Below are 27,743 nucleotides of genomic sequence, written 5' to 3' on the forward strand. Positions count from 1 at the left end.
CTGATTTGGGGTTTGAGGATTGTCTAAATGGTTCCTCAAAGATGGATAAGGCCTATAAAAATGGCAAAATATGGACTGATCAACCATATGGGTCCATTCAGTTAGAACCCTGGTTGATCTTTCATGATAAGGCCACATTTCTTGAAGTGTTGAGAAGTTACTGCATACAGGAGGGGTTTGGGCTTAGTGTTGAGAGGGCTGATAATAGGAGGTACACAGCAGTGTGTGCAGTGGAGTCATGTGACTGGAGGATACATGCCAGTAGGTTGTTTGACAATGTTAGCTGGGCCATTAAGGTGATCAGTGGGTCCCACAGAACTTGTGGGAGGCTTGAGGAGAATCCAGTAGTGACCTCTGAGTGGTTGTGTAAGCATATGTTGGGGGAAATAGAGGCAAATCCAGAGATTCCAGTGGAGACATTGAGGAGGTATGCACAGGAGAAGTTTCAGTTGAGGGTGAAAAAGAGGCTATTGTACAAGGTCAGGAGTATGGCAAAGGGAAAGCTGCATGGTGGTTGGGCTGAAGCATATGAGCTGTTGCCTAGATATGCTGAGATGATTAAGAAAACAAACCCAGGGAGTCATGCACTTATAACATGGGGGGCCAGTAGTGGGGATGTGAACCCAAAATTCAGAGCTTGCTTCTTCTCATTTGCTGCACAAGTCAGGGGGTTTCTAAGGGGTTGTAGGCCCATAATTGGAATAGATGGGGCTCATTTAAGTGGTTTCTACAAGGGCATTCTACTGACAGCAGTTGGCATAGATGGGAATAATGAAATTTTTGTTCTTGCCTATGGGATAGTAGACACTGAGAGTTGTGACAGTTGGACCTACTTCATGAGATGTTTGAGGCAAATGTTTGAGCAGGAGGGTTGCAACAGAGATGATTGGACCTTCATCAGTGATAGGATGAAGGTATGTGTACTGATCTGATATTTACTCTTTTCTGATCTTTACTTTTTCTTATGTTTATGTTTCTATATTAATGAACCTGTTTTTGTTGTTTGCTGATGTGTAGGGTGTTGAGTTGGCAGTTAGAGAAACTTTTCCTAGAGCAACTAGGAGAGTTTGCTGCCAACACCTATACATGAATTGTAAGAACAATGGCTTCAGTGGATCTGCATTCCACAAGCTATTTTGGATAGCTGCTAATGCATACAATGAGTATGTGTTTGGTAAGGCCATGGAAAAGATCAGTGAGTACAATGCAAATGCCACTGCATACTTGAACAGCTGCATTGAGCAGTGGTCTAGGCATAAGTTTGACTCTACTGTTTGTTGTGATCACAACACAACAAACTTTGTGGAGTCATTCAATGCATGCACAAAGCCCTTCAGAGACATGCCTGTCTTCTCATTATTGGAAGGTATAACTCTTCTAATCATATTCATGCATAATATTACCCCTGAACTTGTTGTTTGTTGTTTAATCATATTCATGCATAATATACCCCTGAACTTGTTGTTTGTTGGTTAATGTCTGGTGTACAGCAATCAGAAGTTGGTGTATGCAGAGGGTGGGGGCTAGATTTGACAAGGCAGTTGACATGGAGGAAGGTCAGCTCACTGCATATGCATTGAAAGAGTTAGAGGAGAGGACAGCTGAGTCCAGGTTATGTTATGCCACAGCATGTGGAGGGGGTGAATTTGAGGTTAGGGATGGACATGTCAACTTCCCAATTAGGCTTGCAACAAGAAGTTGTGCCTGTGGGAAGTGGCAGATCTGTGGAATCCCCTGCAAGCATGCACTGAGGGTCATATATGACCAAAGGATGAACCCCCATGATTTCATATCCCCATGGTTCAAGGCTGCTGCATACAAGCTAACCTATGCAGAACATATTCATCCTATGGCAGATCCATCTCAATGGCCTGACTTTGGCCTTCCTTCCATTCAGCCTCCAACCATCAAAAGACCATCTGGCAGACCTGCTAAGAAGAGAAAGAGAGGGGCAAATGAACCAAAGAAAGGGAAGAGGAACACAAATGTGAAATGTGGAAAGTGTAGAGAGTTTGGTCACAACTCAAGAACATGCAAGAGTGGAGGAACAAGTGCCACTGGACCAAGTACTTCAAAGAGTGGTGCAGCAGGAGCAAGTACATCAAATGGGGGACCAAACACAAGGAAGAGGTCAAAGGCAGCTGCATAGTCACCTCAGTTGGCTATATTTTGTGAATTGTAGTGCACAAAGCTAAACTAACTTAGTCAAATCAGTTTAGTCAGAATCAGTTTAGTTAGAATCAGTTTTTGGAAACAGTTGTGCAGAGATCATTTTTTGGAAACAGTGAAATGCTTAGAACACCTCTTTTTGTGCAGTTCAGTGGTGTTTGTCCACTTAAAGTTCAGTTTATGTAAAGCTTATTTGCTTGAACAAGTATTTATGGAACAAAGTCTCTTTATTTCATGAAATTTGTTACAACTTTACTTCATTGCTATCCAAATCAGAAATGCAAACATTAATACACCAATTTTTATTGCAAAATTGATTTGCTGTTTCTGTTGTTTGATCTTCTTCTTCAATAGCTTCAACTCTTCATGCATTCCCCTGCTCTGTTCTTGCATTCCCCAGCTTTGTTCTTGCATTCCCCTGTTTTCATCATCTCTGTTTCCCTTGCTCTGAACTTCATCACTTGTGTGCTCAAGAAAACCTTTGCACCATTTGAAATTATCACAAGGATCACACTTGTAGTAAAGCTTTTGCGGATTTTTTTCCGTTTCCGAGCTCCTAATTGCAAATCTTCTCCCGCAATAGCAATTTTTATTAGGAACTCTAATGTATGCTAAATTTGGGATGGAAGAAGATTCGATTTTTGAATGAGAGCTCATGGCTAATTTGGAGAGGGGAAAGTATGCAAGTGAGGTGAACACTAGTAGCATTTATATGCAGCAAGAACATAACGGCTATATTTTGCTTCCTAGGTTTAAAAACTAGCCGTTAAATTCAAATTCCTGCAATTTGGGTATCTAGTGCAACTTAATTTTAAAATAGGTGTATATTATGCATTAAGTTTATAAAAAGGGGTATACTGTGAATTATAAACACGACTTAACGGAGGACTAACGGAAGGTCAGTTAAGGGGTATTTGGTGCAAACTTGGAAAAAAATAGGGGTATATTATGTGAATCGAAACAGGCGAGGGTATTTGGTGCGTTTTTTAAACCTCAGGGGCATTTCATGAAAAAACCGTTAAATTAATTAAAGATATATTACATCGAATGACACATTTTAGCCATTTTATCCGCCACCTTGTCAATACATCTCAGGACATACACAATCTCAACTCCCGGAAGGCATTGGTGCAAAACATGTTCCAAACAGTTGCAGAAGCGAGTTTGCTAAGCAGGTGGAGGCAGTTTAGCTTCGGTAGTCCTCTTTGGAGGGGTTGAGTTTCTATACTGCAATGTCATCTGTGATGAAATCTTCAAATGATATTACTGGAATCGTAAAGCCACAACGACTACGGATCATTAGACAATAGCGCATCATCATATACCGTTGGACTAATCGTATATCTTTGAAATCTATTCCCAAAGTTTACTTGGAACTGCGGTAGTATGAGATTTGAGTGTAGGTTTAATCGTTCTCCGTATTCTAACATTCTACCTCTTCTGATTATCAGAATATCGCCACCAAAGTCAGACTGGACGATGTATAAGTAAGGCTCTGTGTCGAGCTCTGAAAGCGTAGTCGTAAAATCTGGATCTATTTCAATAGGTCCATACACATAATTAGACCTGGTTATCGGGCGGGGCGGGTCAGGGTCGGTGCGGGTCAAAAGAGGGTCGGGTATTGAAAGGGTCATTTTTAGCGGGTCGATAATGGGCGGGTCAAAAGCGGGTCGCGGGTCAATAGCGGGTCATTAGTGGGCGGGTCAATAAACGAGCAATGAAAAATGAAAAACAAAAGAGCCATGTGCAAGTACAAGTAAATACGAAGCTATACACGTAATTTTTGGTATCATTACTATTTTAATTTTCAAAATAATTGTAGTATAAGTTTGACCCTATAATGACCCTGTCCAATAAAGGCCCTGTCCAATAAGAGCCCTATTAACTTGACCCTAACCCAATATCCATTGGACTACCCTGTCCAATAACCAGGTCTACACATAATTAGTGTTGGAAAGTTGAAGCTGTTTTAGTTCTTTTGGAGTATTGATAAAGCTATCAATATCACAATAGTATAAGCTACCTACTTCGTCAACAAACACCAGTGAATTCATCTCACTTTTATATATAACATCCCTCAACGTGGTCAAATCAAAAAGCCCCCTCGGCCAACCATACGGCGAACCCCAACATGCTTTGCCTTTTATTTCAGGGAGGTTGAAAGTATACATTCTTTCCTTATTCAACCTCAAGTTCAACAAACTTCTTTGATTAACAATTGCATCATCGTAATTAACAAATGCCTTTTCCTCTTCCTCTTCCCCAACATCAACATCATCATTAATCATAATTGTTCCGGGGTTGAAACGATGGAAGGAGCGTCCTTGATGTCTTGAGTTCCGATCACGTACGGTGCCTGCAAGATGAACTCCGGGCCAAGGGGGGGTCCCCGAGGCGGAGCCTCCGACGCTCAAGTCAGTACAATTGATGTATAAAATGAGGTGTTTAGGGGAGAGAGAGTAGGGTGGCTTCTCTAGGGTTAGAGAATGACCCCTTTACCTTGCCCTTTGAGGGGTATATATAGTGCCTTTGTTGGGCCTTTGAGGCCTTGTAAGGGATATTGGGCTTGAGTGGATTTTATTGGCTTTTAGGTTAAAATGGTGGGCCCATTTTAACACCCCAACAAATGCCCCCCAGACCCAATTCTATTTGAAAAATGGGTTGGGTTTTGATTTTGATCACTTCCAAGTGAAAGTCGATTTCAGCTCAGAATTTTAACCTCGGCTCGGATTGTAACATCGGTTCGAGTTGTAATCTCGGCTCGGATTTTACCTTCGGATTTTTGTCCTTCGGATTTTTACCTTCGGCTCGGTTTTGTCCTTCGGATTTTTACCTTCGGCTCGGTTTTATCCTTCGGATTTTTACCTTCGGCTCGGTTTTGTCCTTCGGATTTTTACCTTCGGCTCGGTTTTATCCTTCGGATTTTTACCTTCGGCTCGGTTTTATCCTTCGGATCGATTTTTACCTTCGGATTTTTACCTTCTTCTCGGATTTATCCTTCGGATTTTTACCTTCGGCTCGATTTTATCCTTCGGATTTTTACCTTCGGATCGGTTTTATCCTTCGAATTTTTACCTTCGGCTCGGTTTTATCCTTCGGATTTTTACCTTCGGCTCGGTTTTATCCTTCGGATTTTTACCTTCGGATCGGATTGTAACATCGATTCGAGTTGTAATCTTTGAGCGATTTTTAACCTCGTTCTTCAAATCCGGAGATCTGTTTAAGAACGTGCTTCTAAAATCGGCTCGGATTGTAACATCGGTTCGAGTTGTAATCTCGGAGCGGCTTTTTACCTTCGGCTCGGATTGTAACATCGATTCGAGTTGTAATCTTTGAGCGATTTTTAACCTCGTTCTTCAAATCCGGAGATCTGTTTAAGAACGTGCTTCTAAAATCGGCTCGGATTGTAACATCGGTTCGAGTTGTAATCTCGGAGCGGCTTTTTACCTTCGGCTCGGATTGTAACATCGATTCGAGTTGTAATCTTTGAGCGATTTTTAACCTCGTTCTTCAAATCCGGAGATCTGTTTAAGAACGTGCTTCTAAAATCGGCTCGGATTGTAACATCGGTTCGAGTTGTAATCTCGGAGCGGCTTTTTACCTTCGGCTCGGATTGTAACATCGATTCGAGTTGTAATCTTTGAGTGATTTTTAACCTCGCTCTTCAAATCCGGAGATCTGTTTAAGAACGTGCTTCTAAAATCGGCTCGGATTGTAACATCGGTTCGAGTTGTAATCTCGGCTCGGATTTTACCTTCGGCTCGGTTTTATCCTTCGGATTTTTACCTTCGGATTTTTACCTTCGGCTCGGTTTTATCCTTCGGATTTTTACCTTCGGCTCGGTTTTATCCTTCGGATTTTTACCTTCGGATTTTTACCTTCGGCTCGGTTTTATCCTTCGGATTTTTACCTTCGGATTTTTACCTTCGGCTCGGTTTTATCCTTCAGATTTTTACCTTCGGCTCGGTTTTATCCTTCGGATTTTTACCTTCGGCTCGGTTTTATCCTTCGGATTTTTACCTTCGGCTCGGTTTTATCCTTCGGATTTTTACCTTCGGCTCGGTTTGACATCCTGAAGCTTATTTTTTTTTGTTGGAGCTTTCCTCTTTATCATTAATTAATGTAAATAGGGACCTACAAAACAAATTGCAACTTGTTTTAATCATTTACCGCCAGGAAGATGCTTTTCTTGTAGTAAAAGATTGTTTATCTTTTAAACAGATCTTTCTCTTGGCTCTTGATAAATGGAACTTGGTCATTAGATGTTTTGCTGATGCGTAGCTCGTAATTGATTTGTTTGTTTGCGACTGAAGTGTCGTCAAATGAGTTTGCCAAACACATTATCCACCTTCGAATGATGAAGATTTGTTAGTAAACTAGTAGTTCTGGCTGGCTATCTTCAAATTTTCCGGCCACTTTTGTGCTTGAACACGATAGCCATGTAAGAGTGGATCTTCATGGGTTATTGTACTCTCTCCCCACAGACGGCGCCAAATTGTTCCGGGGTTGAAACGATGGAAGGAGCGTCCTTGATGTCTTGAGTTCCGATCACGTACGGTGCCTGCAAGATGAACTCCGGGCCAAGGGGGGTCCCCGAGGCGGAGCCTCCGACGCTCAAGTCAGTACAATTGATGTATAAAATGAGGTGTTTAGGGGAGAGAGAGTAGGGTGGCTTCTCTAGGGTTAGAGAATGACCCTTTACCTTGCCCTTTGAGGGGTATATATAGTGCCTTTGTTGGGCCTTTGAGGCCTTGTAAGGGATATTGGGCTTGAGTGGATTTTATTGGCTTTTAGGTTAAAATGGTGGGCCCATTTTAACACCCCAACAATAATAATCTCATCATCTTCTTCACTTAAAAGTTCATTATCATCTCCCTCACTTGGATACTCTTCTTTTTCAAATTCGCGAACGTAGGCAAAAATGTCATCCATCCAATTACTTGGTTCGGGAACACTATGGCGGGAGTAGGAATCGTCATTACCATCTGTTAGCATAAGCCATGGCATTTGACGAGCCCACTGGTTTCGCAACTTGGATTTGGAACAAGTATAAGCAGCACGGTGCCATGAATGACAAACAACTGAAAACATGATGTAATCTTCCAGTGATATTAGATGATTCTCGACAATTCGCATCAGCAATTCTTCCGGGAGATCAGACCAATCTATAGTTATACCCATCGAACAACCCTAACATTCACAACAACAAAAACAAATTCATTATCAGATTTCTAATTCCAAATAACAAAAACTAATTAAAATCATTGGAGAATATATATGAATTCAAAACTGAAATCAACCATTTGAGGAATAAATTTTATGAATTTCACCTGATCGAACGCGTACGAAACTCCAACGGAAAATTATACCGAAAGTATAAACTGCTAGGGGTTTGTCGAGGAATAGATTAGAAAATAAACAAATTAGAGTGAAGACCGACCCAAAACGACAACGTTCTGTTAGGTTAGAAATAGGGTTGTTACACAGGTTGTGTAGTATCAAACGCGTCAGCATTTGTTTTTAAGTTGTGCATGGGCCGTGTAGGCCCACGTGCTATATCCCATGCCTCTTGTTCCAATGAGCCGTGTCTAGAAAGCAGAAAAATTCATATCGAGATGGATTTCTGCTAGTTTTTCATAAAAGAGTCTCATGTGCGACCTGTCCCACGTGTTATGCTAGTTGGCGCCTTACCAATTTTATGAATTTTATTATTATTGTGTTAAAAATAAGTGGGCCAACTCGTAGTATTCGAGCCAATTTTTGGTGAACTTCTTATCTTTTGTTCACGTACAAGAAGCTAAAGTGATGGCTACCACCAACATAGAGTTGGTTCAAGTGGTAAGCAGCTTGATGCCGCTTAAGGGAGGTCTCGGGTTCGAGTCTCGCCGTATGTAAAAAACTCTTGTTGGGAGACTCACCCACCACAAGCAAGGTGTACGACCCGGGTCGGATCCGGATGTAGTCGGAGCTAAGCTCCGGTGAACCGGGTGTGCTATGCGTAAAAAAAAAAGTGATGGCTACCAAGTGGGTTATGATGAGTGTGTTTGGTAGGTCGTGAGTTGGGGATGGTTGACATAGATGAGACCAAGCAGTGGTGTTACTGGTGTATCAAGATGAGACCAATCCGTGGTGGAATAACTAACTCAATTTAAGAGATCAGGTGTTTAAATAACTGGTTTCTTAGGTTTTAAATTAAATGAATAAGAGAGAAGATCCAGTGAAATCGGACAAATTTGAGATAAATCATGCATTAGAACACACACAACCTTGGCATGTAGCTTGGGTCGAGTGGTAATTGATAGGATAAAATGACTACAATGTTGATAGTGTACAAGGGTCAAAATTTAATTAACTTGACCCGGGTCGCGTATGTGGCCCAAGGTCAAGTGCATTAAAATTGGAGGTGGGACCGACTTCAGCTCCACTTACACTTGCATCGGTTGTTTGCATGCAAATATTTAATGCAATTTGTACCGTGATTATATTACTGTATGCATGCAACAAATATTTCAAGTTCTTGGGCTCGTGTGAACCTGCCACGCATGTAATTAATTTTTTTTTTTTTTTTTCCCATTTTGCATGATAACAATCCAGTTATGTACGGAGTATCAATTTTACTTCATTGTGCTATATATGCGTGTTTAAGATTATAGGTTACATTTTTTTTTATATATGTAATGATAATTTAATTTCATTCTTTTGTTAAAATTAATAATTGTGTTTGAAGGTGAATTTAAAGTGGAGTATATGTAAAAGTAAAAAAGTAGGTAAAAGATATTAATGACCTTGAGTCAAGATTGTAGAAGCAAAAAGAGAGATTTAAGTAATTAATATGTCAAGTTAGTGGAATATGAGGTGGAAGAAGGAGAAGGATGAGAGAGAAATTATTTTTCATTTAACCGAAGGTCAAGGATGCACATGGTCTTAGCGTGCATTTCAAGAGTTTAGAGCGAGGATGGTGATGCATTGATGAAAAACAAGCATGAAAACAACCTACCATCCAAAATTGTCGTCCTAGCTATATCTACTTATACTTTTTTAATTAATAATAAGATTATTAAAAAAGAAAGGAGGAAAGGAATAGGGAATACTATTACACAGTATTTACCGCCTTAAACACCGTGTTCAACCATGATTATAAAAGCAAAATTGCAGCAATTGTCGTCCCTAATTTGCTCAAAAGACTTAACCTTTGGAATCTTTATCAGTTTACCAACTTTACTCATACCCTTTTTAGGAGGTGGTAAAAAGTGGGAAGTGGGAATTTATCAAAACCATGCTAAGGTTAAAAAGAGAACCAACTAACGAGTACTGTATATAAAGTCACCTTTCTAGCCAAAGTGATGGAGTATAAATAATACTTTCTCCGTCTTTTAATACTCGCAACGTTTGGACTTTTGCCACTATTCATATAATCTACTTTGACTATTCTTAGTGCTTTTTATATAAGATAAAACATAGTCATGTGGGATCTTGTTAGATTCGTCTCAATGTGTATTTTCAAAATATCAACTTTTTATAATTTTTGCATAAAGAGAATTTAAGATATAAATGATCAAAGTTGTGCATTGGCATACGTGAAACTAACAAACGTTGCGAGTATTAAAAGACGGAGGAAGTATATAGATGGGAATTGAAATACCCTCTCACATTTTCCTCTTATATGTAAGGAGAAAATGTAAGAGGGTTCACCCATGGACATAGAAATGCCCTTGAGTACACGGTACACCCGACTGTATATAATAATTTTTTAAGGAAAGGACGCCTAGCTAACATTCACACTTGCATTTAACAAGATCTTACTTCGTTCCTATATATGCACACTTTTGTAGAGGTGTAGATAGGAAGTTGGCTTGCACCCCCAATTCCCATGCATGCATATCGTTTGCAAAAGTAACCTTATTACTTTATTAGCTAGCTTAATATTGCTATTACCATAAATCCATAATAATATGAGCATATACCGATAATGTCTAGATCTAGGTTAATTAAGAAAGTCTGTATATAATAGGTCGCATGTTCGTTCCCTTCACCCATCATTTGTAACTTGTATTTCCTTTGTGGTTCATTCATAGCAAAGGAAAAAAAAAAATATGATGAGCATATAATTCTTGCTAATTAGGGGATTAGGTAAATAAGAACAATTGCAATTTAGAGTGCTTTCTTTTCTTTGTTTCTCGCTTACTATTCATAACAGAAAAAAAAAAAAAAAAAAAAAAAACAACTAGAACAAACTCACTCATTACATATACATATATTCTCATGTCACGATCGATAAAAAGTCAAGTAGAATCATGACAGGGTTGAAAATTAGCGCTCTTTTTGATGAGGGGTTGAAAATTAGCTAAATCCAATCTTTCCTAACAACTTCGGGTATGATAAGATCGATAATACGAGTAAAAGTACTGTGTTCAATGTTCATGATGATAAACAGCTCACTCATTGCAAGTTAGGCATCATAAATTCATAATTAAATGCGTCGCGTATACATGTAATCAACCGACTTAGCCACTCCAAATTAAATGTGTCGCGTATATGTATAATCAACCGACTTAGCCACTCCAAATTACCCGACTTAGCCATCCCAAATTACTTTTATGAGTCTTAACATGAGTTTCTGCAAAGTCTATCATACATGGCGCAAGTCCATCTACATCTAGGAATATAGGTGATTTTATGAATTGAATCATGCATGCTTTTCAAGTTCATTATGAAATTGATCATGTAAAATAAAGATAGCGTATGATAAATTAAAAATACAAAATTGTGAGTTACAAACCCTAACTTGTAGACCTAACAAGCTTATAAAGATTATATCTTATTTAATTTACTTATTCATCAAGATGTATTCAATGAAGTATAAATGGATTATATAAGCCGCTTAAAATTATCCCATAATTAAATCGTTTAATTAAGAACAATTTTAATTAAACTAAACTATACTAATTATTAACATACGGAGTACGAAAAGATTAAATCAAGATCGAAAAAGGCTTAATAATTCCATAATGGAAAATACAATTCAAGAGTAAAATCAATGAAAATAGGTAACAAGTTTATATCTATCAAACAACTTTTCTTTTAAATTAATACAAAAAAACACGAGAATACAATTAATTGAAAGCCACACAACATAAAAACAAACATAATAAAAATAATAATACAAAAAAGAAAAACTTGTGATGAAGATCTTGTAATTAAAAAAAAAAAAGATATAGATCTACCTAATTAAAAACCCTTAGCTAGGGCTAACAAACAATCGGACCAAGATGCTTGATTCCCCATGTGAAGATAAAGCAACTCAAAAGAGCTAAAGATCGAAAAGAGAAAAACCCTTGTTCTTCAACTTCTTCTTCTTTAGTTGCATCTTCAAATAGTAGGAAGAATATTCATCATGTTGTTGTTGTTGTTGGTGTTCTTGATGATGATAACGACGACGACGACGACGACGGCGGCGGTGGAGGAAAAAACGGAAGTTGGTGCTTTCGAGGAGGGTGATATAAGAATAAGAATACAGAAACAAGAAGATTATTTGAGGACGGAGAGAATATAAGACGACGATGACGATGATGATGGTGGTAGTAGTAGTAGTAGTGGTGGAGGAAATGATGAGAGTTGAAAAAGAGAAGAAGAAGAGTGAGGATGTAATGATGAACAAGAGTCAGAGTGTAGGGTAATAAGATCATCATGATGATAGAGATGATGAAGGTTTTTTTGGGTTTGCTTAATTTTGTGATAATGGTGATAATTTTATGAAGAATTTAATTTCTCTTTCCTCCTCCTCCTTACCTAAAAGGAAAGGAAGGAAATGAAAGGAAAGAGGCTAAGAAGAAAAATCCAAGAGGCTGGGTTTGTGTGCACTCACTATCATCATCATTTCTTTCTCTGACTCTCACACATTCCTCCTCCTTATCATCATGCTGGGGATAATTATGATCAACCCAGAGTGTCTTTTTCCTGGGGTCCCACTCACCACCCTTCTTCTTTAATCTATGTGCCCTAATTATCACTCCTTCGTTTATGCTAAGTCTTATTTGGCATAAAACATTTTCAGTGACCTTCAATTATAAATTACTATCTACCCCGTATAATGATTTAGTGATTTTATATATTACTACTTATACTCTTTTCGTATTTTAAAAAGAGACATATTTTTCTTAAATGGACGTATTTTAAAACCTCAAGTCTTATATGTGACCAGAGACACCATCAAGTTGATGGTGTGGCATCTTCACACTTATAAATAAGCCTAACGTGTTTAAAGCCCAAAAAATAAAGTAACATCGGCAAAGAATATAAAGTAACATCAGCATAGAAAATAAAGTAACATCAGTATATATAAAGAATTAACCTCTAACATGAAATTGAAGAAAATGCAATAAAACAAGAAAAGTAACAGCAAAACAATGTATAAGTAACACTAGCATAGAAAGTCAAGTAAAATCAGTTATACAAGAAACCTCTAACATAAAATTGAATAAACTGCAATAACGAAAAGGTAACACCAACATAAAAAGTCAAGTAACACTAGTCTATATAAGGAACCTCGACCATGAATTTCGAGAAATTGTAGTAAAACAAGAAAATAACAACGAATACAACGTATAAGTAACATTATCATAGAAAGTCAAGTAACACCGGTCTATATAAGAAGAACCTCTAACATGAAACTGCAATAAAACAAGAAAAGTAACAACGAATACAATGAATAAGTAACACCAGCATAGAAAATCAAGTAATATTAGTATATACAAGCAACCTCTAACATGAAATTCAAGAAACTGCGGAAAAACAAGAAAAGTAACAACGAATATAATGGAGTAACACCAGCATAGAAAGTCAAGTAACATGCATCCGTCAATAACTTTCTTCATATTAGATAAGCGCGTCACACCGTCAAGTTGATGGTGTGGCTGGTCACACATGAGACGCGCTAATTTTAAAAAGATATACACTTTCTTTTTTTGACATGTCTTGGTCCCCACTTCCAATTATATTAATATTTCTTTTTTTTTCTGGTGGTCCCCATACTTACTCACATCATCTGTTTACTATAATAAATAATTTATCCACCACCCCACTTTCATTTTATTTTAATAAATTCAATTCACTCTTCTAAAATTACGTGCCGGTCAAAGTGTATCTCTTTTTAAAATACGGATGGAGTACCTTGTTAAAAGTTGTAAATCTATCTATATGTTTAGTTATTGTTGTCAATTACTACATTAGCCCATATTTCATCCAACTAATTACTATCATAACATAATTAACCGTCACTACAAGAAATTGAACTATTAACGACGGGAAATCCCGTCGCAAAAGGCCAATAATCGTTGATTAACGACGGGATTTCCTGTCGCGAACCCGTCATAAAAGGGGGTCGTCGTTAATAGAAAATCCCGTCGTAAATCCGTCGTAAACCCGTCGTAAAAGACTTTTGCGACGGTTATTCCTGTCATTGTTTGGTTGTTAGCCCCGTCGCAAAAGGCTTTTGCGACGGGATTTTTGACCCGTCGTAATTAGGTTGTCGTTAAAGATACAAATTCTTGTAGTGCGTTAATCATATTTTAATAATTTTTTTATTTAAATAAAGTATTAATTAAAGTATGTTAACCGTTGATTGTGAAATATGTATGAAAAAAATTAAAAAATTAATTTACTAAATTAATAAAATAATTAAAGTATAATTAACGGTTGATTATAATATGATTAGTGACTAATTGACCGAAATATGAGGTACGGTAGTAATTGAAAACTTTTAACAAACTATGTAGTAATTTGGATAGTCACTAAAAACTTAGGTACTTTGCAAATTCTCCAAAATATAATTCCAAATTAGTTTTCCTTTATTTAGTTACTTACAAGAAAATTCATAGAGAAAAGGAAAAGAGGGAATATAGGGGAAGATTGATGGGAAGTAGGAAGAGGAAGGAAAAGTGAAAAAATTGATTTTTCTTCCTTCCAAATGGTATTTGTATTTGATCAACCAATTTTTAATTTTGTACATAATATTCGGTTATGTATTATTTCCTTCTATATATTGATTGATATTTGATCAACCATTTTTTTTTATATAACTAAAATCACATTAACATGAACTAAGTAGATGTACGTAGTTGATGATGTACTGGAACTACTGATCGAATGAGTACAAATAGGGATATTGGGTGTAACCCGTGTAAGGCATACCCGGATCGATGATATAGACGTTTTATCTACAAAACACCAACTATTTTGAAGAAGAGACTTGTGGCTATTGTAATTAACTAAAGATTTTAGTGAATATAAATAATACTCCCTCCGTTCCTAAATAAGTGTCACATTTTCTTTTTTGGCGTTCCCTTATAAGTGTCACATTTCTATTTTTGAACATATATTTTTCCCAGTTTTCCATACACTTTTCACACTTTTCCATACACTTTTTCCACTTTTCTATAAATTATGATTACTTTTACTTACACATTCTACACTTTTCCACTTTTCAATCCCTACATCCACTTTTATTTGTACTTTACTCAATTAAACAATTATCTACTTTATCCTTTCCCCAAAAAAAACATTCCCAATCATTAACTCTTACACACTTTACAATTTTATTAATTACCGCGTCGGAGCCCAAATGTGACACTTATTTAGGAACGGAGAGTACTTGCATGTGTACTATTTAATGTATCTTACCTCCGTTTCATTAAGTTCTTTACGCTTTGAAAAATGTAAAACTTTGATCATAAATTCTCACTATTATACATATCAAAATTATCATGAGATATCTTGTTAGATTCGTCTCGAAATGTATTTTATAAATATCAATTTTTTATAAATTTTTTTCGTACAGAATTGGATATATTAACGGTCAAACATTGCACGGAATCTGCATCGGAGTCCGTGCAAAAAGTAAGTGTAAATATCTGCGGGTTGGTTCCTCTGTCGTCACCGGGGAGCTCTTGGCGATCGTCTTTGGAAAGTAATCCTTGGCATAAGCTAGCCCCTCTTTGACTTTGAAGTTATTTCCAGATACATGGGGAGAGCGGAACCAGGCATAAGGAGCTTCAATCGCTAAGAAGAACTATTCTTTATAAGATAAGAGCTAACCGTTTTGAAACGGAGTTAGTATATGTTACAATCAGTGTGTTAGAGACTTAGAGTTTTAATATGTTAGGGTTCTAACCCTTTTAATTAGCAGACATAAGAGGGTACATAGTATATACTCAGAAATTATCATTTGTTTTTAAAGAAAAAACACATTGTGTCATCGAAAATGATAAAGGTCGGAACATGTAATCTTTAAGCCGTGTCACAATGATGACATGGCATGCTTACGTGTCATGATTTAAATTGGAAACTAAAATATTTAAGTTATATAACCTATTTACATGTTTCAAAAAAAAGTTAGGAAAATCTTAGTATTCTAATTTGTTTCCTTCTTTATCTCGAATACCTTATTTACATATTTTCATAGTAAAAATATTGTATTGATAGTAAAATAATCTGATGACGCATAACATACGTAACGCCTATATGTACCAATTAAATTCCAACACATGAAATTGCGATAACTAAACGTTGTTACAACTTGCTACTTTTCTCATCATAACAAGGAGTCTTTGAAATTAATCGTAATTGTGACAATTAATGATGGAGCATCCAAGTAATTAAGTCTCGGCTAGTTGAGGCCCAAGTCTCGTGGTCATCCTAGATTCCTACCGTGCGGGTATAGGGTTTGAAAACATTCTTTTTGGTAGAATATCTGAATAATATATAGTTGGATTTAGAATATTAATACAAGGAAAAGGCTGTAAGTGACTGTATATGCATGCTTTAATTAGAATATTGTTGGGGCGTTGGGAGTGTAGATCATTTAGATGCTCTTTGGTTGCTTTATTGTTTTTACTCCGTTATCAATAACCCAAAACACAGGAATCATAGAATTTTGGAATTACCAGAGGCATCAATTTTTACCAATAAAGCTTCTTTTTGGTTGTCCTTCTGATTAACCAGTTTTTTTTCCCAGGGATTCCAGTTATGTTTTTTATGGATAATTGACACATTAATTAAGGTCTATCTAGGATAAGTGATAATAGTTGAGCTTGTAACTTGGAAGTGTGTTAATAATCCTGTTTGGTTAACATGATATATTAACTTTCGTAGACAGTTGTTATTCAAAGGAAATTAAATTCTTAGAAATTCACATGAAGTTTGATTGACCTTGAAGGGCTTGGTAAGTAGGTAACATACTTTCCATGTTTTTGTAGAAATTTCAACTTTCCTTATTTTTAAAAGTCAATCAAACAAACACTGAAATAAGGGAGAATTGAGTAAGAGAATTGACACGTGAGTAGAAGATGCACCAACAAGAGGGTTCTGGTACGTGATGGATGATAGAGTATAAAACTAATTTTGTGGCTTCAACCATCAGCTTAAGTTTTTGGTTGAGATTTAAAATGAGGGGTGGATGAGATTTGAACCCGTGATCTTTGCATCACGCTGGCTCTAATACCATGTCAAAGGACCAACTCAACCAAAAGCTTTAGATGATGGTTGAAGCCACAAGCTTAGCTTTATACTCTATCAATATTGGAGTCCATGGAGATCTCGAAAAAACGTAATCAAGAATGTCAAATATGACTTAGGCTCTGTTCTCTTTATTTGGATCGGTGTGGTCTGGTCTGAATTCTTCTGGTATGATCTAGTTTGCATGTTTTTGCGAGTGTTTTTTACTTTTTCTTGTTCAGTATTGTTTAAAAGTTTTATGTTAGTGTTTTTTTTTAAAAAAAACTTTTTCTAGCTTGGTCTGATATTGTCTTATTTTCTGGTCTAATCTGATTTTTTCTAGTTAAAATTTAAGAAAAAAGAAAAAGAAATCAACAGAATAAGGTAAAGAGAACAAAGCGCGCATTATGCAGTAAGATGAAATAATTAAAAAGAACATGAATTTGGACTTGCAAAATGATGTGCTCATTCGATAGAAGTCATGGAAGCTAATATTTCCGTAGCAAATGAAGGATGTTTGTGGATTACTACGTGAGTAGTGAGTACATAAGATAGACTATCGGTTCGTAAAACGGACCCATATTTAATTTTTAGGGTTTGGAAATAAACGCTATATCACTTGGTTACCCATAGGACTATTTTATTACACATAATAAAGTGTGGTTACTCCAAGACAAGAGCATATTTTTCAACAACATTTGTTTGACTGCTTACGTATTTGTGTGCGTGACCTCGACTTTCTAAAGCATGATTAAGCTATTATATCTTTAACTTTTTACTCCTTAATTAGGTCGTATTTGAGATTATTATACTTGTTTACATGTACGATTAGGTCAGGGGAAAATGGAAAATCGATAAATTTTTCAGTGGTTACTTTATGATACCTTATGGTTAATCATCATGGAAATTTAAGAGTTGGTTGTCCTCAAATATTCAAACTTCAAGGTAAGGGTAAGTCGATTTTCTTATGGCACATTTTTTTTATTTTTTTTTTATTTTTTATGACATTCATGAAAAGTACAAGAAAGAAAAAATAAAACTAAAACCAAACTAATCAAGCTCTCTAGAAAAAGTAAAGTAGCATGAGAAAATCCTTCTTGAATTGCATTCCTTGCTCGATTATGCGCCTCCTGCACCTGTTCTCGATTAACCTTATAGATAACACACCTGCGGAAAAACCTACCTAGTTGTCGACAATCCTGTCAATCGTCCATTGTTGATAAATAAAGACATAACGAAGTGTTGTTTTAGATAAAGAATTTATGATAAAATCATAGATCCATCCTTTTTAAATACTTGTACATTTTTATGGTTACCTCTTACCTAAGTAGGGTTGCATGTACAAATTGCTCGTTAAAACTCGTAATAAGGGTTGCATGTACTTAGTAATCTTTTTTGATGGTGCGTTTTTTTCACCTTAAAAAAATAAAAGTTTAAGGTCCAGTAAGTTCAGATAGGTTGCAATCTCGTCTTATTATGCACTTCAATAAGTTATTCTAGCTCTTCAGTTTACTCTCTTGTAATCAAGTCTTATTGATATCAACAAATTACAATTAGGTCTTTCAGATCAACCAAGTTTAATTAGGTCCAATAAATTCAATTCAGTTAAGTTCAAGCTCTATCCGATAAATAGAACACACCATGAATACGTCATGTGGATGGTCAATTAGCTAATTTGGTTAAAGGTTTAAGTATTCAAAAACCTATATGAATCGAACCTCATATAAATTCTTAATTTTCCCGTTTGAAACTGTCTGGCTCTAAAAAAAGGTTGGTCACGTATTCCCATCATAGGGGCATTGGAAATTAAATTGAAATTTGTAATTTGGTAAATAAGTGGGTTTGAAAAAAATAACCAAACTTAATATGACATTTTAGTTAGTTTGACTCTAATTAATAAAGTTCACTCACATAAAATTCTAGCCTTTTATTTTATAACTTTATTATTAATTAGTTTGCCAAAAGTCTATTTTAGTGGTAAGACCACAAAGTGGGCAAAAAGATAAAGAAAAGTTGATCAATTCACATTACTTATAGATCCAAATTTTTAATACATAAAAACAAAGTCCAAAGCCTAAAGATGATCTAGAAAGTAACCCAATTTTTTTGGGCATCACTAAAAAGAATAATTAGGATAAAATTAAAGTTAAACTTTTGATAATTATTGTCTCCTCCCTTCCTTATGGAATCCTGAAAAAACCTGATCATATCACATGGCAAAAATGTGCAATATATTTTCATCTGATGATCTAGCTGTGAAAATTTTGCTTTTCTCTTTTGCAGGGGTTCCCATCAAAGATCCCACGAAGGAATATTTGTTTCACAAAAGAATATTTTGTTGATTAGTTATACATCCACCCTCACCTAAGGTAGATTAGCTTAGCTAATGAACAGTACGTTAAACAGTTAAATCTCACCCCCACAACGTTGTAATAATGCGCAAATGATTTTAGGATGGAACTCTATTAAACTTATACTTAGTATGCATGAGGTGGGTTTATAATATTACACTATGTAACTTAGTACTTGTATGAGATTAATTGATTGGTACTTTTTTTTTCTATTTTAAAGCTCCATTTTATTGGATTTATTTTGACTGGACTTATATTATCCGAACTTAATTGAATATATCTGGAAAAAAGACTTATTTTGTCTGAAATAAACTTATTTGTGTGTGAAAATGTCTGGAAAAAAAAACTTATTTTTGCTGAACTTATATTATCTGAATTGATCTGAACTTAACTAAACTTATTTTATCTAAAATAAGTCAAAATAAGTCGAACAGAACAGAGCCTAAATGATAGATGCTTATTATGTTTAAGGGTTTAGGGTGTAGGCATAAGTTACAAAACATCTTACATGTACTCGTTGTATAAATTTAATGTTACCGGGGTAAATTTTATCCATTTTTAGGTAAATTTTAAATGATTAACCTTTTATATTATAAATTAATATTTATGCATAGGCTTTTTAAAAGGTTATAGAGTTACCTATGTACATTATCATGAGAGTGTTTTTGAAAAAAATTAACAATTAAAAAATATTATATCAGGGTAAATTTTAAACATTTTAACGTAATTTTATATCAATATTACAATATTTATTATAAACTGGATTTAATTAAGAGATAGTGAATATAAATAAGAATTCATTCGCCGGAAAAAACACTGTACTGGCTGGTGGAGCGGTGGAGGAATATAAAATGGTGTGCCCCATATGAGGATAGACAGAAGAAGGAGTCAAGGGAAGGAAAAGCATCCATGGTGGATCCAAAAATAATAAACTTCCTGTCTATAATGATTACATTTTAGAAAGTTTGGGTTGTGGTCGACCCAGTAGTCCATCATCATATCATCTTTGTCCAATATAAACCCCACGTGTCTAAAGGACATGTTAGGATATTAATCCAAGTCTCACTTCGGAATAGTATAACTGTATAAGGCAAGATTGTCTAGTATATCCTACAAGCAAGGAGTTGCATTTGACTATTCATGCAATAGTGAAGTATCTAAAATGCCCTTCAATTTCTTCCAAATTTTCGTTTTTGTCCTCTTTCTCAGATGTAGACACGTGGTTGCATCTCTTTACATTTAGCCCTGACCTAGGTCTTTCTTCCTCTTCCTTTTGCTTGCTCGAGCTTCCCCTTTCTCTTTCCTCCTGATTCTCTTCTTGGTATAATCTCATCCCCCATCTCCTACTCAAATTTTTTCGACCACACAATTCACGAATGAAGGGAGGTTGGATCTATTAGATTGAGAAATTAGGGTTTAATTCAACTATCGCAAAGATTCTCTGCCTTTGAATGGTAAGCTCTTCAGATCTGAAATTGTTATCATTTTCAATTGTTTTAGAAGATTTACCAGTTTTTTCTTCGATTTCCTCTTTTTGTTCTTCGTAATTGTAGTTGTTTTTCTCATTTTCAGAAATTTCTTGGTGTTTTAAGGTTAATGTTGTGTTTTGCAATCTGATTGTGGATCTGTTGATCTTGAATTTGATCTCGATTGCATTTTGTAGGGTTTCTACTTCTAGATCTTTTGATTGGTTGATGAGGCGGTGAAAGCAACGGAGCTTCAAGTTTCTTCAAGTTCAGTAGGATAAATTACACGAAAAAACCCTCACTCTGCCCAAGCCAAGGTGATTACGTTTCTTGACTCTCTCCCTTTCTCCTCTGCTGATTGCGTTTTTTAGGGTTTATGATATCATTTTTGAAGCTAGGGTTTTGTTTGATTGGGTATTTGAGTTGGCATAGACAAACGTTTTCGAATTTAATAGTGTAGATGTGTGTAATTGTAGTTGTGATTTTTTATTGTATTCATTATTCAATTGGTAAATTTGGGTATATTGAATTGATTGAAATGGTTAGTGGGTTGGTAATTAATTGAGCTAATAAATCACTCATTATATAGAATTGATTGGCTGTTGTTTTAAGATGTGGAAAATTAAGCGAGCTCAGGGATTTGATTAAGTTGTTGATTAACCCGTTTCATCTTCAGTACGTTTTTACTTCAATTTATTCACCTAGACTTTAATAGTTTTTCCCCCTAATTTGCTATTTATTTTTTACTTCGTTATTTAACTCCTTGTATGTTGCATTTAATCTATCTTGATTCATACTCCTAATTTGGGTATTATTCAATCAATTATGGAGTCACAAATACATTTGTAGAATGTGAAAATATGTCAGAAGATTTTAATTGGGTTTTGCTTGGAGAATCTCGAATCTGGAGGCTTTTGCTTGGAGATTTTTGTTTGAAGAATGAAATTTGAGTTTGTAGGTGGTGTATGATAAATATAGCTGCGTAAAAACTTTAAGATACCACAATAGGGAAATCTTAATTCTTAGTTTTGTTACTGATGATATACTTAGCTAAGGTTGCAGATGCGATCAATCGACTGGAACAAAATTTCATTGTTAAAATCACAATGTTAGAATTTAGAGTTATTTTGGCATGTAAAATGAACTTATGAGTTACTTGAATTTGGAGGCTTTCGAATGAGCTTTGGAAAATGAAAATCGGGTTTATAGGTGGGTTATGATAATTTCTTTATCAACTGAATAAATGGCAGAGAATCTGATATGGTGTACAAGTACAAATTTTCGATATCCTGCTAACCTTATTGCTTAAGAGCTTTTATATGAAATACTAAGCTACAAGATGAACTTAATTGATGGTGCTGAACTGTTGATACAAAGAGATTGTTTAGGGGGAAGGACAGAAAAATGATCCTAAAGTAAACCCTGAAGTTGTAGTTGGGGGTGGATGTTGAGAACAGGGTGTGGTCTTGAGGAATTGTTGTAATTCTTGAATTTTTTTTGAAAGTATGATTTCTGAGATATTATCAGTGCATATAAGCTATCCTCTCTGATTGAGCCACCTCTTTGGGCAATGGGGAATTGCTCCAATGATATTGGATTACATTTTATTATTGAATTTTAGAGAACCCATCTTTGCCTGGCCTTTATTATTTCTCCATTCATATTTTTGGTGACTGCCTCAATTCGCATTGGAGTTTCGGTAGGGTTGAGGAAAAAAAAAACTTACAGTACTTTTAGCATTTCATGTTATTGAGTTTTTAGCATCCTCCGGATTCCGCCTAGCTTTATAAGGTTTTTATGTGCTTGCGCACCTTGACACTCGATCAAATTTTGCTGACACTTGAAATAATTGAAAGCCTATTTTCTAGCTGTTCCGTGTTTAAGAGTTTAACATTTTCATACTATGATGGTTTGGACTTGAACATCAATGCTCCTAATCTTAAGTACTTGCACCTAGAAGTTGTATTCAAAGATTTATGCCTAGAAGATACCCCACTGCTGAATGTAGTTTCTATATCTTTTTATATGAACATTTTGTGGATACCCCACTGCTGAATGTAGTTTCTATCTCTTTCTATCTCTTTTTATTTAAAGATTTATGCCTAGAAGTGTTGTACTCAGGAGCATTTTGTGGAACTCTCTGGTTGCAATTTTGTCAAGCGCCTTGGTGGCGTACCTAACATCAGAAAGCTAAGTGGATATGTTTACTCTATGAAGGTAACATGAGTACATTACCCTTATTTATCAACTCGAAAATACGATTATGCTGCATTCTTATTTTGTTATGCTAGTTAACACATGAATTCCAGCAATCTTAATTTTGTAATAAAGTAATTAAACGAACAAAATAACACCTGCTGGTAATTACTAAAGCATACGAGTAATAAGGGTTTCTTTGTTTTGTTTCTCGTGATAGGAAATTTGTATTTTCAGAGACATTTTCGCCTGCAAACAGGCCATACTGCTGCTTACACTGGCAAGTCGAGCTGTATATGGGTGCTGATGGTGTAAATCGTGTAATGTCTCGCCCGTACCCTCACTACACCAGTATTTATCTCAAAACGAGTGTTTTTATTATGGTGGAAGAGGCCGACATTTTATTTTGAAGCGTGCAAAAAAGGCTCGTATTCTGGTAACTATCCCTTTTCTTAAGCTAAATCAAATCTGATCAAGTCGCGTGATAAGGTGATCTAGATCAGGTTTTATTTAATTTTCTCTTGTAGTTGGTATAATATAAGCATGATAAGTACGGAGTATTTATATAAGTAGGGTGTGATGTGATGCTATGTATGTGTGTAATAGGTAATGGGTAATGGGCATGATTCAAGTCTAAGATTGTTGAAACCTAAAGCTTTAAGTTTTACATAGATCACCTGCATGTCAATATAAAATTTGCTTGCATAGCCGTTATTCGTTCAATTCATTACGTCTATGTATTAGCTAAATAAATATATTGTTGGACAACGTATATGAGGCTGCTTTTCTGCAATCTTAGACTTGAATCATGCCCATTACCCATTAGCGACTTCTTTGGTATTTGTTTTGAATTGTCACCTTACTTTAATAGACTGATTAATGCTTTTCTGCAATCTTAGACTTGAATCATGCCCGACTGCTTTTTTGAAGTCAAGAAGTGGTATCCTCTTTGGAATTGTCGTGCGTAAAATTACCAATTCTCTTTATATGTGTAGAGATGAAATCATGTACGTAATATCTGGAATTTATTGTTGTTTCCGGAAAAATGACCTCTATGAAGTTGTTGAGCGCATAGCTAAAGGTGAGCAGACATGACAAAATGTAGTTCTCGTTTTTGAATTAGCTATGAACCCGTGATGATATGTTTATCTCATTTTAAGTATGTTATACCTGCTTTTATGTGTAATTTTATGTCTCCAATCCCCAAATCCCCCCATCGGCTTCTAAAACCTCAAAAGCATCATTGTGAACCCGTAGTTGGCTACTAAAATCATATAGTTGGAAAAGCTACGTAAGTTAATTTTCATGGAAATATGCTAATGGAACTACCTAAGAGACTAAAGGAGAGAAGGCCCCTCGATTTAATTGTTTTTAATTAGTTACCAAAATCATTGAACTTGGGAAATACGCTTATGTGCTCCCACTGAAGAGGAGGTCTTACAGTTCGCTACTTCGTCAGATTGTGAATGGTTTATTGCATTTCCCCCCCCCCCTCTATTTACCTCTTTTAGTTCTTTAAATAAGTTTTTCTTAATTTCATCTATTGCAGAATCCATCTCAAGCATAAAGTACCATCTTCAGCTGGATATAAATACTACAGTAACAAGCATGAATGTGGATCATGACAGAAGGCAAAGTGTCTTCATTCCTGATACATAATAAATATTCATCGGACTAACTACTCAAACTCTGTAGTGTGCGACTGGAGACCTTAATGGGCACATGTGAGCCCTTGTAGATAAGGTAAAACTCAGTTTAGCCACTCCTTCATTTTCAGTGTTTTAAATTAGCATAGTTTCTGAAAATATCTGTTGAGTTTTGCTAAATATGAACCAGAGCTCACGACCTGTGTAGTAGTCATTGCCGTTTAAGTTAGATCTTTATCTGAAAGGAAAACATGCATGCATCGGTAGATATCGATTTTGTGAACTTTTGTAGACGAAGTAAACAATTAGAGACCATTGCCTGTGTTTTTTACTTCACGCCTTCACGGTATACCACAACATGACTAAAATATGCAAGTGGCCAATGAATGGATACGGTTCAGGGCAGCTGCTTGGGTTAGGGATATCACTGAATGCCTCATTCTCTTTAGATGTAGTTTCACTCTTGATGCAGTCCTTGCCTTTATTGTGCCAACGTTTAGCTGATTTAGATTTAGCACAAATTTAATGATTATGGTTGTATGGATTTGTGGTGGATCCTGGTGTAACACCCCGACCTCTAATTCAATAATTAAAGCATAATTAGCAGCGGAATTAACCTAATTGGTCAGGGCATTACCTGCCGTAACTCCCTCTTGGGAATTACAAGGCAACCATCAATCATAAGATATTAAATCCCAAAAATTAATATAATAATCTTTAATATTACCAAAATAAAGTGCATAACTTACTACAAGTCTTTAATTAAACTATTAAAACATTAAGCATAAACTAAGTGAATATTATTGAAGTGAAATCCTCGCCACTACTCGTTCCCATCGTTCCCAGCGGTACCTAAAACAGAAAACAAAATAACGGTGAGCCGAAGACTCAGTAACGAACTATTCTAGCAACGTAAATTCATTTCAATTCATTTTATTTAATAACACAGGGAGAATAGAATAATGTGAAACATTTTATAAAGTCCTTTATTTAATTCATTTTCAACTTTAGGGTGCACATGCTAGTCGTGGCAAGTATGACATGGTGGAACGTCTTCCACGATGGACCGTTGTCCATAAACATGGGGCCTTGGCCCGAAAACATGAGAGCCTTGGCTCAATGGGCGGATGCCCCATGGGTACATGCATGACCGAGAATCGTAACCTGTGAACATATACTGCCAAACGGACTAGGAATTTCACTTTCATTTATCATGTTTCGTTTAATTTTACATTTTAGTCTTTTTACTTCAGTTGAAGTAACATAATTCCTTTGGATCATAAGATCAAACATCCTTTCTTTCCTGGTTTCTTATAAAGAACATTTTATAAGAAATTCAATCAATCATCATAGCATTTTATAATCAATCATAAAATAAGGAATAATTCCATCAAATCATATTAAAATAAATTATTCAATAAAATCATATTTCATTTCCCGCAATTCATAAAACATGTCAAAACATTCATTTAATAAATCAATCATACGTTGTAATTTCATAATCACATTTATAAGGGAATTGCGGGTACTAGCAATAGCCGTTACCTCACTTCCGCGATTTGCTAAGGGTTTTCGTTGGTTCGTTCGTCCTGAGCTCCGAGTCCAATTTCCAAAAGCCCAAGGGATTATGGCCCAATCTGAATTGGGTTTGAGGAGGATTAAAACCAAAATTTAAAATCACAAATTTTTGGGTTTTGGTTTTTGCTTCTGGGAATGAGTCACGACAGGGGAGGAGGGAGAGGAGACGGACGAGAAGAAGGGAAGAGGAGGGGGAAAGGAAGGGTGGCTGGGGACTCGACGCCGACGGGCGATGGTGTTGCTGGTGGTTTGGTGGCGGCAGAACGGCGAGGAAAAGGGGAAAAGAGCACGAACAGGGGCGAAAACAGGGGAGATTGGGGCGGTTTCGTGGGTGGTTCTGGGCGGAGGGGAGGACGGTTCGCCGGGGAGAGTGGCGGCGAAGGTTGGTTCTGATGATGACGGTTGTGGTGTGGTGTCGACGGTGGTGCTGCGAAGAGAAAAGGGAGAGGGGACAGGGGAGTGCGAAGAGAGCAGGGGAGGTGAGGTGGTGCTTGCGGTGGGTGTGGCGGCGGCTGTGCTTGATTAGGGTGGTTCTGGTGGTTGTTGGACGGTGGTGGCAGTAGTGGTGGCTGGTGGTTGCAGTGGTGCTTGCGGTGGTGGTTCGTGAACCGAATCAAAGGGAACAAGGGAGTGAGTTTGAGGTTGAATTTGATTGTTGTTGAAATTCCACCTAAAGTTTCTGAATTTGTACATGAGAATTGTGTTGAACAAGCTAGGAATTGTGCTTGGGGTCCAAGCATTTGCATTTGGACTGAAATGTGGGAAGGAAGGAAGTTTTTGACTTCCTGGTTTGAGCGTGGGGAGCAAGAAAATAAAGCTGACATTTTCATTTTTTTTTATTTTTTTTATTTATTTTTTTTTTTTTATAATAAATTCACAATATTTGGCAAAAATTCAGAATTTGTAATAAAATGTTTAATTAAAATAATTCCTTAAAAATAAATAAATTATCGTTAACGAAAATAAATAATTTCAGTTTATAAATTTATCGTTTAAAATAAATCGTAAAAACGATTAAAATTAACGAAATTCGATTATTCATAATTTAATTAAAACGAAATCAAGTTAATAAATATTTTTAATTTTAATAAATCGACTTTAAAATTTCGGGGTATTACATTCTTACCCCGTTAGAAAAAGTTTCGTCCTCGAAACTGGAGCTCAGTCGAACTAGCCATTCCTAGAAATCATACAATTCATACTTATTCGTTCTATTCGCTAGACAAACATGGCGGAATAACATTATAACATAATCATTCAAAAAGCATATTAGAATTCATACATCTTATCGTTTCTAAACGAATAACTGGGGATATTTCGCTCTCATTTGCGCTTCGACTTCCCATGTGGCTTCAGATGTCAAGTGATTGGCCCACAAGACTTTAACCATTGGAATTACTTTGCTTCTAAGTCGTTTCTCTCTTCGTTCTAGAATTTCAATTGGCTTCTCCTCGTAAGTTAAATCGTTTCGCAATAGCAAGGGTTCGTGCGTAATCACATGGCTAGGATCAGGAACATATTTTCTTAACATCGACACGTGGAATACATTATGCACCTTTTCCAAGTCGGTTGGTAAAGCTAGTCGATATGCTACTGCACCTACTCTTTCTAGTATCTCATATGGCCCGATGTATCTTGGGCTCAACTTTCCCGTTTGACCAAATCTCATTATTCCTTTCGTTGGCGAAATTTTCAAGAACACGTGATCTCCAACCTCAAACTCTAGAGGTCTTCTTCGTTGGTCTGCATAACTCTTTTGCCTACTTTGCGCTGCCATCATTCTTGATTGGATTAAACGAATCTTGTCAGTAGTTTCTTGAATCAATTCTGGTCCTATAACACGCGCC

General features: G+C 36.1%; 1 protein-coding gene and 1 long non-coding RNA gene across 2 annotated transcripts; one reads left to right on the forward strand and one right to left on the reverse strand.

The window, feature by feature from the left end:
* Positions 1-36: 36 nt before the first annotated feature.
* LOC110801021 (uncharacterized) lies at positions 37-2,424 on the forward strand. Its single transcript, XM_056829159.1, has 3 exons — positions 37-914; positions 1,018-1,366; positions 1,491-2,424. The coding sequence occupies exons 1-3, from the start codon at positions 42-44 to the stop codon at positions 2,147-2,149; spliced, it is 1,881 nt and encodes a 626-aa protein (XP_056685137.1). The 5' UTR covers positions 37-41; the 3' UTR covers positions 2,150-2,424.
* Positions 2,425-25,020: 22,596 nt separating this feature from the next.
* Positions 25,021-25,977, reverse strand: LOC130460654 (uncharacterized). The gene is made up of 2 exons (XR_008920581.1): positions 25,864-25,977; positions 25,021-25,170 (listed from the first exon to the last, which is right to left on the reverse strand). It is a non-coding gene; the product is annotated as an uncharacterized lncRNA (long non-coding RNA).
* Between the last annotated feature and the right edge of the window lie 1,766 nt (positions 25,978-27,743).

Source organism: Spinacia oleracea, chromosome 5 (assembly GCF_020520425.1).
Source record: "Spinacia oleracea cultivar Varoflay chromosome 5, BTI_SOV_V1, whole genome shotgun sequence".
Lineage (NCBI taxonomy): Eukaryota > Viridiplantae > Streptophyta > Magnoliopsida > Caryophyllales > Amaranthaceae > Spinacia > Spinacia oleracea.